Source organism: Bos mutus, chromosome 7 (assembly GCF_027580195.1).
Source record: "Bos mutus isolate GX-2022 chromosome 7, NWIPB_WYAK_1.1, whole genome shotgun sequence".
Lineage (NCBI taxonomy): Eukaryota > Metazoa > Chordata > Mammalia > Artiodactyla > Bovidae > Bos > Bos mutus.
Window position 1 is genome coordinate 56,324,911 of NC_091623.1, and position 18,367 is coordinate 56,343,277.

The 18,367-nt window shown below is 57.1% G+C and overlaps 1 protein-coding gene across 3 annotated transcripts in view; it reads left to right on the forward strand.

Moving 5' to 3' along the window:
* ARHGEF18 (Rho/Rac guanine nucleotide exchange factor 18) overlaps positions 1 to 17,699 on the forward strand; it is a 100,599-nt gene extending 82,900 nt beyond the window's left edge. For all 3 annotated transcript variants that reach the window (XM_070373714.1, XM_070373712.1, XM_070373713.1), the window contains 15 exons: positions 632 to 757; positions 2,741 to 2,858; positions 3,695 to 3,943; positions 6,133 to 6,209; positions 7,524 to 7,702; positions 8,682 to 8,773; positions 11,033 to 11,215; positions 12,323 to 12,412; positions 12,709 to 12,833; positions 13,472 to 13,528; positions 13,626 to 13,673; positions 13,792 to 14,262; positions 14,627 to 14,945; positions 15,561 to 15,677; positions 15,763 to 17,699. In XM_070373714.1, coding sequence (XP_070229815.1) covers positions 632 to 757; positions 2,741 to 2,858; positions 3,695 to 3,943; positions 6,133 to 6,209; positions 7,524 to 7,702; positions 8,682 to 8,773; positions 11,033 to 11,215; positions 12,323 to 12,412; positions 12,709 to 12,833; positions 13,472 to 13,528; positions 13,626 to 13,673; positions 13,792 to 14,262; positions 14,627 to 14,945; positions 15,561 to 15,677; positions 15,763 to 15,917 — 2,406 coding nt within the window. In that variant the 3' untranslated portion in view covers positions 15,918 to 17,699. The remainder of the gene's footprint in view (positions 1 to 631; positions 758 to 2,740; positions 2,859 to 3,694; positions 3,944 to 6,132; positions 6,210 to 7,523; positions 7,703 to 8,681; positions 8,774 to 11,032; positions 11,216 to 12,322; positions 12,413 to 12,708; positions 12,834 to 13,471; positions 13,529 to 13,625; positions 13,674 to 13,791; positions 14,263 to 14,626; positions 14,946 to 15,560; positions 15,678 to 15,762) is intronic.
* The last annotated feature ends 668 nt before the right edge of the window (positions 17,700 to 18,367 follow it).

Below are 18,367 nucleotides of genomic sequence, written 5' to 3' on the forward strand. Positions count from 1 at the left end.
TCACAGCTGCCCATCTGAGGCAGGGGAGCTCAGAAACAGAGGCCTGAACAGCAAACACGCTTGTCGAGACACCGTCCAGTGTACAGGCTGTGCTTTTGTTTGGCCAGTTGGTTAGCCAGTTTTTACTTTTTTTTTGGTCTTGACACCTGCGTGGTGTTTGGACCACTGCCATGGATGGCAGGGCCATGGACCCCAAACTGACTTTTGAATGGACTTCTGGGCCGAGCCGAGATTGACAGAGGGGACCCAGGACCCCTCATCTGCCCTTGAAGCACCCGGAGCATGCGAGTCACCTAACTAAGGAGAACACGACCCTTTCATGAAAAGAAGACCCTTTTCACCTCTGATTTTTTTCTGACATTCTCTCGCTTAAATGTATTCTTCCTGGTTGGATTTTGGGGTGTTTTACAAGCACCTGTGACATGTGGAAGTTTTCTCCTTTGCCCTTTCGGTGCCCTGTTAATGAGACACCACGTGCCGAAGCATTTTGTTTGGGGCCAGCGAGCCAGACAAGAGAGTGAAACCCCAAGTCAGGTCAATCTGTGGTTTAGCAGACTCAAGCGAACGAGGTGAAGACGTTCCCCAGCAGTTTCCATGTTTCTCCTAGTAACAGGTCCACGCCTCTCCTCAGTTTTCAGGTGAAAACGGAGAGAGGATGAAAGAAAAATACAGCGTCTTTTGTAGCGGTCACAACGACGCTGTCAGTCACTACAAGTTGCTGCTGCAGCAAAACAAGAAATTTCAAAACTTGATCAAGGTAAAAAAAAAATTATTTCTTTATATTAAAAACGTATTCTCTTTGCAGTAGGTGGGTTTTTTGGTTTGTTCATGGGGAGCGGTTTTGTTTTGTTTATTTTGGTTTTCCCCACAAAACTGTAGGCATTTGGAGAGCTTTATAAAGGACTTGTTACAAAACGGTGATTTTCCAGGTTCTACCTCATTTTTAACCACAGAGTCATTTAGAACAGGGCCATGAAAGGTCTGGAAAATCCCCGGGTGTAAAGCACAGCAGGTGTGGTTTTTGTTTCCACCACAGCAGGGTGGCCCCTGAGATGCCACTCAGTGGGTGACCACCGTCCTTCAGACTGTCGAGGGGACACGAGCGTCCCCTCCGGAGCCACCTCCCCTGCCTCAGATGTTCTAGCAGATACAAGGCCTGCAAGCCTTTGCCCCTTTCTGTCCTCCGGCCGTCTGCTCCCCGCTCGTCCCCATCAGCCCATGGAATGACCCACACCTGTCCTCTGCCTGACAGCATGTGGGTGCTCAGGGCCCAGGAGCCAAGACCCCTGCCTGCCGCGTCCTGGGAGGTGCTCCTGGGCCAAGGCCGTGGGGCGCTGTCAGCATGTGCCCTGCAGCAGAAGCCCCAAAACAGCTCCATGCCTGCAGCCTGTGCCCCAAGTGACACCCAGTAAATAACGGGCTAGAGTGAAGGGCAGAGAGTCATTAAATTTCACTCCATTGTCCCGGCAGCAGACCGATGGGACAGGGAGAGGGTCGTCTAGTGGTCTGAATTCATCTGATGATGAGCACGGGGCCAGGCCGCCTGACGTCCTGAACCAGAAGCCCCTCGCAGGTGGGGGTTTCCCACGAGACAGAAGGAAACAGAGCCAAGTCTCAGGTCTCTGTCCCATCCCCTCCCATGCTCTTATAAACTGGCTCCTGGGACCTCCCTGGCAGTCCAGTGGTTAAGACTCCACGCTTCCGATGCAGGGGGCACAGGTTTGATCCTAGTCAGGGGAATTAAGATCCCACATGCCACCATGGCACAGTCAAAAATACAACGGTTCCTGGCCTTCCTAAAACACAAAGCAGAGCAGTGGGGACAGACAAGCAGAAGGAAGCACAGGAAGCTGCCCCAGCCCCCACCAAGAGGTGCTTCAGGGCTTTCCCTGCCGTCCGGTGGTTAGCACTTGCCACTTCACTGCTGTGGACCTGGATTCAATCCCTGATTGAGGAACTAAGATTCCGCAAGCTGCACAATTCAGCCAAAAAAAAGAAAGGATGGCTTCAGATGATCGCCTCTTTGGGCTCTTAGCCAGAAGCATGCACCAGCAGCCACCAGGGAGCTACTGCAGGGACCATAGGCCCAGCTGCATCAGAAGGCCTCAACAACCATCAGCAGTGTTAGGGTCTGCACATGTGCACGTGTGTGTGTGGACAGCTCTCCGGTGATTCCCAAAATCCACACCAGCTAGTTTCTTCCTCATGGCTTTTGTAGAGCCCTGCATTTTACAGCAAGTGAGTCAACCTCTGGCTTCTTGGCCTTTCTGTATATAGCAGGCACTCCTTGCTTTCTTTTTTTAATTTTTTATTTAGTTAGTTATTTTTGGCTGTGCTGGGTCTTCATTGCTGCATGCGGGCTTTCTCTGGTGGCAAGCGGGAGCTACTCTTCATTGCAATGCATGGGCTTCTCACTGCAGTAGCTTCTTTTTGAGAAGCACAGGCTCTAGGGCGGATGGGCTTTAGTAGTCACAGCATGTGGGCTCAGTTGCTCCTTGGCATGTCGAATCTTCCCGGACCAGGGTTCAAATCGGTGTCCCCTGCATTGCAAGGTGGACTCTCAACCACCGGACCACCAGGGAAGCCCGGTCCCTGCTTTCAAGTGTCTGCTGAAGCAACAAAGAAAAGGTCCCCATGAACTGATAAAGGAAAGGGTCCCCAGCCCCCCATGTCCCACCGTTAATGATTCGGCAGGAAACAGATGCCCATACGGCATGGCTTTGTCTTCTCCATTTCACAGAGAATCGGCAACTTCTCCATCGTGAGGCGGCTCGGCGTGCAGGAGTGTATCCTCCTGGTCACCCAACGCATCACCAAGTACCCTGTGCTGGTAGAGCGAATTATCCAGAATACAGAAGGTATGCCAGCCCTCCTGCCTTGCCTGTCCACGCTGGGTGGGGAGGAGGGTCTCAGTCTCCCCGCCCCCGTCCTAACAGTGGATTAGACAGTCTGCTCTGCAGTCTGTCCTGGATTCAGCCAGGCTCAGCGATCATTAACTGAGCTCCCACCTTGTAGAATCTACCCTCCTGGGGGCTGGGATTTCCAACTTGAGAAACACAGGGTGTTTGGTCTCCCTTGCCTGCACCCCCCCTTCAGTTCCTGCAAAGTCTCAACTAGAGCAGTTGAACTAGTATTGAAGAGTCAGTGGAAGGGTGCAAGCTGTGTTCTGGCTAAGGACCTCCGTGTCACATGCCTGGTGCAATGGAGGGCAGAGAAGATGAACATGTAGCCCAGCCCAGGGTTCTCAAAGGCCAGGGCAGTACTGACCACACCTCCCTTGTTTTCTCCAGGGGATTTGGGCAGTGGGAGGATGCAGGAGTCCCGCTGCCCTTGGAGTGGGAGGAGCCAGCCCTTGGTGATGGGGGGGGGACGGTGGTGGGAGTCTTTTTCGGAGAGCTGGAGGGCAGGGGGAGGCTGGTGACCCAGGGCTGTGGAGGGCCGTTTTAATTGCTTGACTTGCGCCTCAGCTTCTACATTCAACAAACGCTCTGTCTTGGTGTCAGCCAGGCGCTGGGCTGTTACCTTTACTTAGGAGAAGCGTTTATCTCTCGGGAGACTTGAGCTGGAAGGTGACTCTCGAGGCCGCTCTGAGCCATGGCCTCGGGAGACACCTCCTCGACCCCATAGCCTGCCTGCCTCCATCACGTGTGTGGATGCAGACCAAGGAAAGCGCTAACTCTGCCATGTGTGGTAGCTGGCTCCGAGGACCACAGAGACCTGACCCAGGCCCTGAACCTCATCAAAGACATCATCTCACAAGTGGACGCCAGGGTCAGTGAGTGCGAGAAGGGCCAGCGCCTCAGGGAGATCGCTGGGAAGATGGACCTCAAGTCCTCCAGCAAGCTCAAAAATGGGCTGACCTTCCGCAAGGAGGACATGCTGCAGAGGCAGCTTCACCTGGAGGGCACCCTGTGCTGGAAGACCACCTCTGGGCGCCTGAAAGGTAAAGCCCTGCGCCGGCTGCCTCTGCTGGGCTCCATCATGGCGTGGTCAGCGCCATCTTGGATCAGTGGCACCATCTTGGGTTGGTGAATGTCATCCTGGGTTGGTGGTACCATTTTAGAGTAGTAGGTGCCATCTTGCATTAGTGGCGCCATCTTGTATCAGTGGCACCACCTTGGAGTGGTGGGTGCCATCTTGGAGTGGTGGGTGCCATCCTGGATCGGTGGCACCATCTTGGAGTGGTGGGTGCCATCTTGGATCGGTGGCACCATCTTGGAGTGGTGGGTGCCATCTTGGATCGGTGGCACCATCTTGGAGTGGTGGGTGCCATCTTGGATCGGTGGCACCATCTTGGAGTGGTGGGTGCCATCTTGGATCGGTGGCACCATCTTGGAGTGGTGGGTGCCATCTTGGCTCGGTGGCACCATCTTGGAGTGGTGGGTGCCATCTTGGCTCGGTGGCACCATCTTGGAGTGGTGGGTGCCATCTTGGCTCGGTGGCACCATCTTGGAGTGGTGGGTGCCATCTTGGCTCGGTGGCACCATCTTGGAGTGGTGGGTGCCATCTTGGCTCGGTGGCACCATCTTGGAGTGGTGGGTGCCATCTTGGCTCGGTGGCACCATCTTGGAGTGGTGGGTGCCATCTTGGATCGGTGGCACCATCTTGGAGTGGTGGGTGCCATCTTGGATTGGTGGCTGCCATCTTGGAGTGGTGGGTACCATCTTGGAATAGTGGGTGCCATCTTGGATCAGTGACACCATCTTGGAGTAGTGGGTGCCATCTTGGATCAGTGGCACCATCTTGGAGTGGTTGGTGCCATCTTGGATCGGTGGCACCATCTTGGAGTAGTGGGTGCCATCTTGGATCGGTGGTACCATCTTGGAGTGGTGGGTGCCATCTTGGATTGGTGGCACCATCTTGGAGTGATGGGTGCCATCTTGGATCAGTGTTACCACCTCGGAGTGGTGGGTGTAATGTTCGAGTGGTGGATGCTATCTTGGATCAGCGGCACCATTTTGGAGTGGTGGGTACCAGCTGACACAGAGCCACCACTTCATGGCTAAAGGATGGTTATATAGCAAGTCGGGAGGAGTGGAGAATCAGAGCAGGAGCAAGCTGGAGGTGGCTGCAGGGGCGCCCTCTGTCTCCAGTGATGGAGGTGGTATGGTGCACACAGCAAGGGCCACCAGGTGAAGAGGGCGCAGCGAGTCACCGACTCCTGAACAGAAACCCAGCATATCATGACTCCCTGACTCAGCAGAGGCCTCAGAGTTCTAAACAACAGTAACAGGCCCCAGTGGGGGTAGAGAATGCGACGTGGGTGTCACCCCTGCTGCTTGGGGCAAGCTCCAAGCCCTCCTTTTGAGATCTGCTGTGCCGTTCCAAACCAGAGCTCAGGGCTCATCCTTGAGTGTCCTGTCCGTTCCATGAGCCTCTGGAAACACCCATCGCCTGTCCTTTGGCCTCAGCATCTTTAAAGATCTCTGGGGAAGTGTCACAGGTGGCCAGATGACAGAAAGTGTCTGTTCTCCATGTGAGCAGGTGAGCAGCGAGAAGATACGGTTTACAACTGAGACCCACTATGTGCCCAGCACCAAGGCAGGTGGCCGAGGCCCTACCCCGTGGGGCTCCAGCCGGTGGACAGAGAGAAGTAAACAGGAAAACAGTGAAAAGCTCAGTACGTGCTTCAGAGGAACCCCGCAGGCTTCAGTGCAGGAGAATTCCATAAGGGGAGGGTATCTAACTGGGGTGGGGTATCCTGAGCAAGCTCCCTGAGGAGGCGGTGTTTTCATTTCCCACAGCGCTAGTGCTGCTGTTAGAAACACAGCTTAGGATTCGCACCCCTGTGTACCAGCTCTGCCTGGCGGTCACCTCACGATGTCTCCACAGGGACAGGGCTCCAAGCCTGCCACCACCAGGAAGCTCTGGCGCCTGGGGACGAGAGTATATCCGTGGCAGGAGGCAGGATGCGAGGGTCCAGGGGTTCGCTGTTAAATGTTGAAACCAGGAGAGGGGAGGGGAGGGGTCAAGTCGAAGCTGGGACACCCCCCGACACTGGGCTCCTGCAGAAGCATCATGGCACCGACTTAGCGCCACAGGGCCGAGGCCACCTGGGCTTCCGTCTGCCTGGCGGGATCCACACGGCCACGGGGACCCTGAAAGACATCTCCTTTCATGCTCTCCCTTTAGACGTCCTCGCAGTCCTGTTGACAGATGTGCTGCTGCTGCTCCAAGAAAAGGATCAGAAATACGTCTTTGCATCCGTGGTACATGTCCTGTCCCTTCGCTACTCAAAACCTGCCCACATGGAGGCAGCTGAGGGGCAGGAGCAACCAGGGGGCTACCTCAGTGCTGGGGCAGGGGGGTGGCCCGAGAGCATGGTGGCTAGAGAAGCACACCCATATGTTACTCTGTCGTCCCAGGCCCTCCCAGGGCCAGAAGGTGCCAGCAAGGCAGGAGTAGACTTTGCCAAAACCAAGGTCCCGTGCAGTGGCTTGAGGGGGCCTCAGGGTCATGCCAAGGCTGCCCGGTCACCCCTGAGGATGCGGCTCAGGCAGCCGCCATCCTGTGAGCTGTGGCTGCGTTGGCCCCATGGCCCACTGGTCCTAGAACAGCCACATTACAGGAGCTCCCCGCTGGGGAGGACTCGGAGTCAGTCTGGGGTCCATCCACCCCACCTGGCCCTTGTCTACCAGGGAGTTGGCCTCTTCCCCCTCTCACCTGGGTGACCCATGAATACCCACTGCTGAGTCCCCCTGGAGAGGATGAGGGACTTTGTCACTCAACTCTGGAGTCTCATCCCTTTCCCAGAGACTTAAACTGGCTTCTCAAGAAGTTTCCAGAAGTAGGTTGCGCTGTCACGCCCATGACCCCAGCAAGCGTCATGCGTGCTGGGTGTTCACTCCCACGAGGGCGACACCATGTCTGCTGCTCCCCAAGTCCCCCACCTGGCCACCCTCTGTGTGTGCCTGGATCCTGATCATCACCTCTGCTCAGAAAGACCCCAGTCCTGTTGGGTCAGGGCCACCCCCCTCAGCCCTCACTTCAACTTAATCACCCCTTTAACAACTCTGTCTCCATATACCATTATGTTTTCTGAGATTAGGACCTCGGCATATGGATTTAGCTAGGGTCAGTGGCGGCTAGAGACCAGTTCAGCCCATAACAACCAGTTACAAGCGTGCCTTTTACTGGTCGGTCAGAGCACTGCCTCTTGGGGGATGCCCAGAGATTGGGAATACTGCTTGGCTCTGATTGTTTGGGACACAGGTTTGGGAGGAAGTGTTTGTTACCATAGACCACCAGCTGTTATATTGCTGAGTTTTGTACAGCATTCATGCATTAGCGATCATAAAACATCTCTTAAGCACATTGAACAGACACATGAAAAATGATGTGAGGATATCATCACCATAGTGCCTTTTTCCCCCTAGATGGAAAAACCTTTCTCCCTTGAATTGGAGGATAAGCGGGGTGCACGCCCCCACCCCCGTCCCCTTCCCCTCCAGCTCGCGGTTCCACAGCTGTGGGGCAGCAGCAGGTACAGGGTCACCCTCCCTGTTCCCCTCCCACCTGTGCAGGACTCCAAGCGCCCCGTCATCTCGCTGCAAAAGCTGATCGTGAGGGAGGTAGCCAACGAGGAGAAAGCCATGTTTCTGATCAGTGCCTCCCTGCATGGGCCCGAGATGTACGAGATCTATACCAGCTCGAAGGAAGACAGGAACACCTGGATGGCCCACATCCGGAGGGCCGTGGAGAGGTGAGGGGCCCGGCAGGCCTTCCCACCCCCCATGGCTGCACCCTCGGCTCTGTTGTTGTTGCTCAGTCACTCAGTCCTGTACGACTCTTTGCAACCCCCTGGACTGCAGCCCACCAGGCTCCTCTGTCTGTGGGATTTCCCAGGCAAGAATACTGGAGTGGGTTGCCATTTCCTTCTCCAGGGCATCCTCCCGACCCAGGGATCGAACCCCCATCTCCTGCATTGGCAGGCGGGTTCTTTATCACTGAGCCACCAGGGAAGCCCTTGGCTTCGGCAGCTGGCAAGTTGGCAGATGCCTAGAAGTGCCCGTGAGGTGCTGGGCTCGCAGGCAGGCGGGAGACCCCTGTGCTTTTCCCCTCCCTCTCATTCCACCTCGGTGCTCTGTCCCTCCCCTCATCTGAGGGCAGACAGACAGCCCCATTGGGCTCCTTCCGACATGACTAACTGCATGTCTCTGGGACAGGGATGCAGGGTTGGCAGCTCTAATCTTCTGTATTGGTGGGCTGTCTCCCTCCCACAAAGGGGGCTGTTCTTCCCCCTCCAACCACAGACCCCAGCCCTGTGGCTCCGTGTGATGCCTGGCTTATGGTCCTCAGATGGGGCCGGGGGTCTGGCCCCCACGCCCAGCCTGCTGCCTCTCTTTATACGCAGGAGCTTCCCTTAGTCTGCTCAGCCTGCCCTCAGTGCTCAGCTTCAGCTCTGCTGGGCTGGCAGCCTCCCATGCCTGGGAGGCCCCAGGGAATGAATTGCCCCAAATAGTGTCCAGGTATTTAAAACGTGTGGCCGATGGTTTCCCAACACTTGGAGACTGGATGCACGCTGATGGCTGTGTCTCTTCCTCAAGGTTGGCCACTAACAAGCTACATCTCTCAGCACATCAGAGATGCTTTTTGCAGTGGCTTCTCCAGGTGGACCTCTGCCAGCTCAGAGGCAGCCAGTCCCTGGAGTGCGCTCACCCATCCGTCCCCTCTCCCTACAGCTGCCCAGACGAAGAGGAAGGGCCCTTCAGCGAGGCCGAAGAGGAAAAGAAGGTGGTCGAGACGCGTGCTGTGAGGCTGAGGGACTTCCAAGGTGAGAGGGGAGGGAATCAGTCCGACCTCCACACCCATGACCCAGCCCTCACCTGGTGACACGGCCCCGGGAGCCCTCCTGGGCCCAGTGGTGGCCCTTCCCTTCTGTCCCATGAGGGTTGGCCATGGAGCAGATCACTGCCCACACATCCAGGGCTTGAACTGTGGGATGGCCCTTGCCCTGGGGTAATGATCTTCCAGGGAGCATGTGGGAAAGGGATTGGGGGGCTCTGGGGTTCCTCCTGGGGTCCTCGCTCAGGAAGGGACTCGACGTGGTATCCCACGTCAAGTGCGTCAGACCCTCCAGGTCCCTGTGAAAGCTGGGACCCCCACGGCCTCCTCCTAAAGTCGAGTGGATTCAGGCCATCCTGGTTTTGCAACCAGCCACACTGACTTCCTCTTCCATCTGGATATTTTTTTAGCTACATTATCGAACTGTATTCCACATACCACACAGGTCACCCATTCACAACATGCCATGCAGTGGCTTTAGTCTATATCAAAAGGTGGTGCAACGGTCCCGACAGTTTCAGGCTGTTTTCATCACCCCAAAAAGAAACCCCATCCCCGTTAGCCATCACTCCCGCTCTTTCTCCACCCCTAGACCCTGGGAACCTCTGTCCTACTGTCTGGGAATTTAGCTATTCCACACATCTCTTATCAATGGGGACATTTGTCCCTTTGTGACGGGTCTGTCTCACTGCATGATGTTTTCAAGGTTCATCCGTGCAACAGGCTCTTTTCTTTTTTAAAGCTGAATAATATTCCATCTTATCATTGGACCACATCACGCTTATTTTCCTCCCCAGTTTTCACAGCTTCCTGTGCAGTTTCAGCGAGGTCATTGCCAAAAATAAGTCCAAGTACTTTGTGATCTCAGTCAATTCCCCTCTTCTCCCGTTCTTATCGTGATCTTTATATTCAACTTAGATAACATGGAAGCAGTAAGCACCTAAAATTAGGTAGTGTGTATTTTATTTCTCTGTGTGAGGAGAGGTGCACGTTGGAGGGTATTCAGGAATAAAATTATTCAAAGGAAAGGGGAAATCCCCTTGACCCCAAAAGTATCATGCTAACATACTGCTCATTTCACCCCCTCCTCACTCTTGTATTCCTGCCGAAGGGTAATTAATAAAGTACAGGCCTTGCCCAGACACATCTCCACAGACACCTCAGAGTCATCCAGGAATGTCTCGTTGTCACCCATTCCTGACGAGTTGTGGTGAATTAGAAATCGGTATCTTCTTCACTGAACTCTTCTTTCCCATCTTGGACTGAAAGCCAATCTCATCCTTCACACTGGAAGGTCAGGGACCCTCCCATCAAAGCTAGGATCGAGACAGGGCACCCCCCCCTACCATCACCACCATTAGTATCTCCACCCTGGACTTTCCAGCCAGGGTAATAATGGGAAGACTCTGAAGTAAGAGATCACAGTTGCGGAAATTCCCTTGTGATCCAGTGGTTAGGACTCCACACTTTCACTGCCAAAGGCACAGGTTCAATCCCTGGTCGGGGAACTAAGCTTCCACAAGCCATTCTGCACAGCCAAAAAGAAAATGGAAAAAAAAATCACAATTGGAAGGGAGGTGGCAGAATTATTTTTTGCAGGTGACAGGATTATCTGCCTAGGAAATCTGATAGAATCAACTGGAAAACTATTGGAAATGTTAAGAGAACTAAATAATTTAGCTAAATAGGATGTGTGTATATATATATATATATACACACTAGCAGTCATGTGAGAAAGTCTAGTAAAATAAGTCGTAGTCACAGCAGCAAAAAAGCTATGGGGACTTCCCTGGTGGTTCAGTGGTTAAGACTCCACACTTCCATTGCAGGGGACTCGGGTTGATATCCTTGGTCAGGGAACTAAGATCCCACATGCTGTGAAATGTGGCCAGAAATAAAAATTTAAAAAGTATAAAACCCAGAGACTTGTAAGAAGGCTTTCAAGATTAGAAAACTAAGTCTTTAAAGGCTCTCGGTTTGTCCCAAACTAATAAATTTAGTCTGCTATGGCCCTGCCCCACACTCCCACCATATTTGATCTTTTTATAATTGAGGGAAGCAAGCAGGAGGCAGGGCCACACCCTTGCCTGCCTCTCGGGAATTCTGGATGAAGGGAGTGGTCCAGGACAGGATGAGGGTCAGTGGGAACGCCGGAGGCCCTCCTGGCCCAGCGAGGCATCATGACAGCCGGTTCCTGGGGGAAACCACCCCAGAGGAGGCTTACCACCACCTCACGGCCACCTTGCAGAGCGACTGAACAGGAAAGACCAGCAGATTGCACAGAGCCTGAGCGAGAAGCAGCAGATCTACCTGGAGATGGCCGAGATGAGCGGGCTCGAGGACCTCGCCCTGTCTCGGCTTCTCTTCCGGGGAGGGGACCCCCCTGAGAACCTGCAGGGCGAGCTGATTCTCAAGTCAGCCATGAGTGAGAGTGAGTAGCCACCAGCCCACCCCTGCAGCCCAGCCCCATCATTCCTGGGGCCTCCCAGGGGACCCCAGGCCGGGCACACAGCCCTGTGTGGCCTACCAGCCACCCCATCCCCATGTGCTTCTGCCCGATTCTGTTAGAGCTGGAAGGTCCCTGGACCAGTTGGGTGCCAGCCCCTCGATGCAGACTCCAAGCACCATCTCACATTCACTCAATAAACATTCCCAGTGCCTGCCGAGCTCCAGGCCCCATGCTGGGCAGGGGGGATCTCAAATTGACTGAGATGGTTCCTCTTTCTGATAAGTGGATCACTGATGCTCTCCCCAGAAAAAGACACACATACAAGTTTGATGGGTCATTTTAGGGGCTCCTGGTCCCCGTAGCTGAGGGGTGCTGGCCGATAAGCGGCCTGCTTCCCAGAGCCATCAGGGTCCTTGTGGAGCCCCTAGCATCTTCCACATGGCTGCTGAGTCCTGTGCCAGGCCAGGGGCTTTGCTGGGCAGGATGGCCAGTGCTTATCCAATCTGACAGCACAGCCAGGGCTGCTCTTCCATCAACCGGCAAGACAGACAGGGTCCTGCCCTCCAGAACTTTCCATCAGAGTGAAGAGAAAAGGCGGGAAGGGTCCCATGTGGACTCAGTCTTGCTCTCTCCAGCCAAGCCACCGTCTCCGATGTCTGTAGTCACCACTGTTCCTGGGCCCTGAAACTCCCTTGTGTCTGGTGCCTCAGCCTAGAACATTCTCCCCACCCCCTCACCTGGCCAAAGTTTGTGTCCTCAAGCACCTTGTGTGACCACCCCTGCCCCCTCCCCTCGAGGCCACCTCCTGTGTCTCCTGCCCATCTGTGTGACCATCAGCACACAGGTAGTGGCCATGCTGAGTTCCCTCCCAGGCCCAGGGCCCCCCACCTCCCACCCCATGGTCCCCTGAGATCCCACTTCTCCTGTAGATTGGCATGTCCTAGGCGCAGCACCTGTGCAGGGGGTGCCCAGGATAGTGGGTAACCGACACCCTTTGAGGCCTCTGCCTGGGTCCCTGAATTTGGCTCTGAATGCCCAGGGTGGAGCCAGAGGGTGACTCAGCTCCCCTCCATCCCCTTCCTTCCACAGTCGAAGACATCCAGAGTTTCATCTGCAGGCGGCTGGGCAACGCCTACTGCCAGGCAGAAGACGGGGGCAGCGCAGGCAGCCCAGGCAAGGGTAAATGGTGCTGCCACCTGCTGGGGACCCCGGAGCTCGGCAACCATGGGAGGGCGTGCCTTTCCACGGCTTCTGGGCATTTGCTCTTCAGCATCTCTCTGCTGCTTCCCTCGACCTTCTGTAAACACCAGGGTCAGGTTTCTGGAACTTCCTGGGTTTTGTCAGTCATGTTCTGACAGCAGCACCCAAGCCAGTTTCTGCGGCCCAGGTTCCCTACCCAGCCAGGGGATGAGGTGGGGCGGGGAGCAGGGCAGGTGGGACCCGAGGCATCTCACGCGCCTGGCTTGGGGTTTCAGACGGCAGTCTTCAGAAGAACATGTGCAGCAGTGACCTCAGCCCCCGAGACTGGCAGGGCCTGGTGAGCAGCCTGGACTCGAGGCCTGGAGACACCCAGGGGGCCCCCGAGGAAGCCTCAAAGGTGGTACGTTGCCTCCTTGGGATGTGCCTGAGCTCAGTACAGAGTCAGCCCATATCCCTATAATTATCCTCTGAGGCCGAACAGCCTGTGTTTGGTTTGTCTGGTTTTTCCCTCTTGGGGCAAATAGCAGCCAGTGCTACCCCACTCGGCAGTGACTAATCGTTAATGTGCAAAAGGACATGCGGGTTCCTCCTGCAGTCCCAAGGAAGGGCAGGGTGGGAGGCGCACAGGAAGGAGGCAGGGGAGGGGACCCGCTCAGGGCAGTGGCCTCATCAGTAGGTGAGAGGTACTAGGCGGGGACCACCAGCTGGCAGTCTACACAGGTGTCCACCTTCCATGGATGTGACGTCACTGGCTGTTCCTCTCTTTGGCTCCTAAGGCCCACCCTTGCCAAGCACTGGGCTCAGAGTCCCAGCTCTGGGCTCCTCAGAGCCTCGCACGTGGGCCCACACCCCTGCACCCTCCTACCTCCCAGGAACCACCCTTCGCCCTTAATTCTCCAGACACCAAGGCTGGCACAAGTCAGATGAGCAGAGGGGGGGCTGGTCCCATGCTAAGGGGATGTCTCATCAATAGTAAGTGGGTCCCACTCAAGTCAGATTGGCCTGTAAAGGCTCTATGTGTTGATGCTGTCTCCCCAGGCAGAGTCACCAGGTGCAGACCCTGGCCCCCACCCACCTGCGGTCCTGGAGTTGGAGGTAAGTGAAGGTTTGTGTGTCCCCGTCCCCACACCTACTCCCTGGGACCCAGCGGGGCTTCCTGCAGCGCCCAGTGGCCCTGTCCCTCTCTCCACAGCTCGTCCAGCGGATCCAGACGCTGTCCCAGCTGCTCCTCAGCCTCCAGGTACGGGGCCTTTGGGGAGCGCAGCGGGCCACATGTGCCCTCCTCCTTCAGGTTAAGGCTGGGGGCTGGAGGATGGCCTGGCTCTTCCTAAAGCCGGCCCTCCCCTCCGCTCCCCCAGGTGGTCATCGCCCAGCAGGACAGCTACGTGGAAATTCAGAAAGCAGCCATCCAGGAGCGCGAGAAGCAGTTCCGGCTGCAGTCAACACGCGGGAACCTGCTGCTGGAACAGGAGCGGCAGCGCAACTTTGAGAAGCAGCGAGAGGAGCTGGCAGGCGTGCAGAAGCTGCAGGGCCAGCTGCGGCTGGAGCAGCAACGCTGGGAGCGCGAGCGGGAGCAGCAGCGCCGGGAGCTGGACCAGGCCTCGGCGCGGCTGCAGCAGCGTGAGAGTGAGTTGCTGCGGCTGCAGGAGCGGCTGAACCAGGAGCGCGAGGAGCTGGAGCGCCAGCGCCAGGCCTACCAGCATGACCTGGAGCGGCTGCGCGAGGCCCAGCGCGCCGTGGAGCGGGAGCGCGAGCGCCTAGAGGTGCTGCGCCGGCTCAAGAAGCAGAACACAGCGCCTGGGGCGCTGCCGCCGGAGGCACTGGCGGAGGTGAGCACCGGCCTAATGGTGCCTGTGCCTGAGAGCCTGAGTGTGCACATGCGTGGGTGGGTACGTGCCTGTGTTTTCGGGACAAGGGAGGAATGTTGACTCCATCAGGCCTACACCAGACTCTATGCCCAGATGGGACCCTCCGAACTAAGAGGCTTCGGTTAAGCCATGCCGGGCCCGGGAGGTGGGCAGGCACGCCAGCTCCATCCAACCTCCAAAACCCCACCTCCACCCTGGAGCCTGCAAAGTGTGGGGGCTGGTGCATGGCACCGTGCTGATCCGCAGGGCGCTGCCCCTCCTCAGTACCCCAAGAAGGGCTTCCAGCAGGAACAGCGTTGGGACGTGTCTTCTGTGGCTTTTTCAGACCCAGCCTCTAAGCCACACTCCCAGCTTCAATGGGAATGGGCTGGATGGATCCATGACCCTGACCAAAGCACCAGGGCCCCGACCCACCTCGCTGGTGTCCAGTGCGGGGTCCGAGTACGCCGAGCGCCCCGAGGTGGCCCGCAGGGACAGCGCCCCGGCCAAGAGCGAAGTGCCCATCCAACTGCTGAGTGCCACCAACCAGATCCAGAGGCAGGCAGCAGTGCAGCAGCAGATTCCCACCAAGTTGGCAGCCTCCACCAAGGGCGGAAAGGACAAGGGAGGCAAGAACCGGGGCTCCCAGCGCTGGGACAGCTCGGGTGAGTTGGGACTTCCTGGCACCCCCCTTCCCTCCCCTCACCTGGTGCCCTCCGGGCTCCTTACCTCTGGACCAGACACCGGCAGGAAACCCCAGCTGGTGATGGTGCTGAGGCCTGCGCCACACACAACCACCTACCCACCCCAGAGACTTCAGAACTCAGTTCCTGTTCCCACCTTGGCCCTCAAAACTGGGATCAGACACAAGGGAGCACCTTGGTGATTCAGAAACGGGCCTCGGAAACCCCCGTGCAGAGGGAGAAAGTGTGCCAGTGACTGACACTGCTTACTCCCCACTGAGTCCTCGCCCCAGAGCCAGTGTTCCCCAGTAAGAAGGCCCTGGGGCCCTCCTGGGGAACAGGGCCCTGGTCTCAGGACCCCAGGCTGCAGCATCACAGAGCCTCTTGTCTGAAGATTGAACGAGTCCAGGGGCCCCCCTCGTTCGCCAGGGGTGTCTGCTCTGGGTTTTGTCAGTGAATTCGGGGCCTGTTGTCTGAGCGGCGTCCCTCCCTGGGAACCGGCACTGGAGAAAGTGTGGGCGAGGAGTGGGGCGAGGTCCAGGTGCTCTGGCACTGGCAGCGAGACTGCAGACCCCAGTATCTTCCACCCTCTTTCAGCCTCGTTTGACCTGAGGCAGCCACTGCTTCTCAACAAGCTCATGGGCAAAGAAGAGAACACCTCTCGGAACCGCCGCTCGCTGAGTCCCGTCCTGCCCAGCTCCACGCCCCACCAAGGTGAGCGAGCCGGCCCAGCCCCCTACCCCCTGGCACCCACAGTGCCTGGCTGATGCGGACACCCACCACCCCGTCTCTCTTCCAGACCCCAGCCTTCCAGCCCCGACCCCGGGCCCAGCCGATGTCCCCACCGAGTCCCTCCCTCTCAAGACCTGGGGGCCATCCTTTCCACCCGGGGCCCCGTCCTCCACACCAGTCAACAAGGAAGAAACCAGCAAGGAAGACGTCATCTTCTTCTAGGGGGCATGGCTCGGTGTGCAGACCCCTCCCTGCACCGCCCACTCTTCATGCTCTGTGGCCCCACCCCACCCCCAGCCCACCCTCTCCCCTTCCCACACAGGCCTCCTCTGACATCTGCCAGGACGGGGCAGGCAGAGCTGGCCTGCTGTCTTGAGGCTGCTCGCTCTGAAGGATTAGCAGTGGTGCCTGGGCAACTTTGTAAACCTTTTTGTTAACGTGAAAAGGAAAGTTTGTAATGGAAGGCTGAAGCAAAGCTAACCCACTGGAGCTGCCATCTGCCATCATAGCACCCCATTCCAGCAGAGGAGAGTCCCACTCTGGGCTATCTTTCCAAGGTAGTGACCAGAGCCACCAGGAGACCCTGCAGCAAGCCACAATGGCACCAGAAGGGGCCTGATGGGGTTGGCTCTGTCCACAGAATCAGGCCGAAATGACTTCTAAAGCAGAGACACGAGTGGGTTTGTGGTGAACTTCTAGGCCAGGATGCGACCCCACCCAGGGGTGGCACACAGTTCACCCAGGACAGAGGGCCACAGGGCAGGCAGGGTGGCTGAAGGGGTTGGCCCATGGCATGCAGGTATGTCCTGCAGGTTCGGAATTTCATCCTGAAAGGGGCTGACCAGGAGGGGACAGACCACCGCTCATTTTAATCTGGTGGAGGTTTTTAAAACCCACTCTTGTCAAAGTTGGTGCTTTCCCAAAGCGCCTCCCAGACTCAATGCCTGGGAAGCCAAGCCCAGGGCTTCCACCAGGGCTGGCGCATGCCTGAGGGTCCCAGCCCTGGATGGAGAGTCCTCCTTCCCCATGAGGTGGCCCCCAGCTGGCATCTCCAGTGGATGGGCAGATACTGAGGTGACACAGAGCAGCGGGAGCAGAACTTGGAAGGGACCAGTGTGGCCTGGGCAGTCACTGTTGGCAGCGAGTGCACAGATAGCCGCCTCACAGGCACCTCACGTCCAGTGAGCTGTCGCAGGTTGTCATCAGTCCCCGAGAGGAGGGCGAGGACCACTGGTCCAGCCTCGTGGTGCAGCCGCAGTTGTTGGGGTGGTGCCGCGCGTGACAGTGGGCACACCCACATTCCAGCTCTGGCCAAGTGCAGGCTCGGGGCCAGGGAGCATTCCAGCCTTTTCCTGCACCCCAGACGCCCCTGCAGAACCCAGTATCCCGCCAAGCATTGGTGGGAAGGCAGGGTCTGGGGTGGAGCAGGAGCTTGGGCACCATGGCCCACAGTGACAAGGAACTGACCGCAGTCCTGGAGTGCTCCAGAGGAGCAGCGGCCCCTCCCCGGGACACGTCCGGCCACCCATGCCACGTCTGTAACCACTGTGTTTGGTCCTGAGACGCATTGGAGCACTTTAGAAAAGCTGACTTTACATTCCTGTCCTGTCGTGAAGAGGACATTCCTGGGCCCCGTGCCCCCACCCACAGGATCCTCTCACCCACCCAGGGGATTCCTGCAGGGATAAGTTCAACGCCACGTGGTGGGAATCGGCCACAGAGGCTTCCAGGTGGTGCCTGCAGCGGGGCAGCACCATGGGCCCGTCCCACCAGGACCCCGAGGCCACTCCCAGGTACAGCCCAGTCTCGTTTGTAAAGTTAGGAGTTGAGCAAACATTCCTACTTCGGTGGGGTCTGTGCACATCTTCGTTAATTGTGACCATGACCTTAGTCAACCCGACGATCATTTTTTACAATGATAGCAGCATCTCCTCACTGGGGGTTATGTCTGAACTGCTCTAGAACTTAAGACCTGACTCTTGCAATAAACGTGTCTAGGGGGAACGGACCGGAGTCACTTTCTTTGGGGTTTTGTTCTAGGACAACCTGCCCAAACTTCAGTGCTGCAGTCTGCGTGGCGGGGGGCAACAGCACTCAGACCCTCTGTTTTGCTAGGAACCTGGGGAGCCCTGGACACCAGGCCCAAGGCCTGCTTGATGACCAGACTGTGATTCTCCACTTCTCCTGGCGGGGAGTGTAGGGAGGCAGGGACATGTCCCAGGCCAGTAACAGCCCTCACCCCCAGTCCCACTTGGCATCAGCTCCGACTAGTGACGGGATAGACCGCACAGACAACCCAGGCCAGGCAGCCTGCTCTGGATTCCACCTGGACAGTCAAGGCTGGAGGCAGTGGCAGTGCTGAGGTGGCCCCCCAGCGCATGGGTCCCCACCCATTTAGGCTGCCCCCCGCACCATGGTCCTGGGATGTCAGCCTCCTCGACGAGGGGGGACCCTACTGGCTTCTGGACCTGTCAATCTCCCTCCTCAAAGGAGCCTAATTTGCCATACACATGCTCCCCCACATCCCATGAAAAAGCTGTCTATGCCCCTGGGGCTTGGTCCCCTGGAATCATCATCTTGTTTGACCCCAACCTCTAACTGACTTGCCAGCCCAGGGAAGGGCACCGGGCAGGGGGCACAGCCACATGACTGGCAGTGCCAGCAGCTGTATC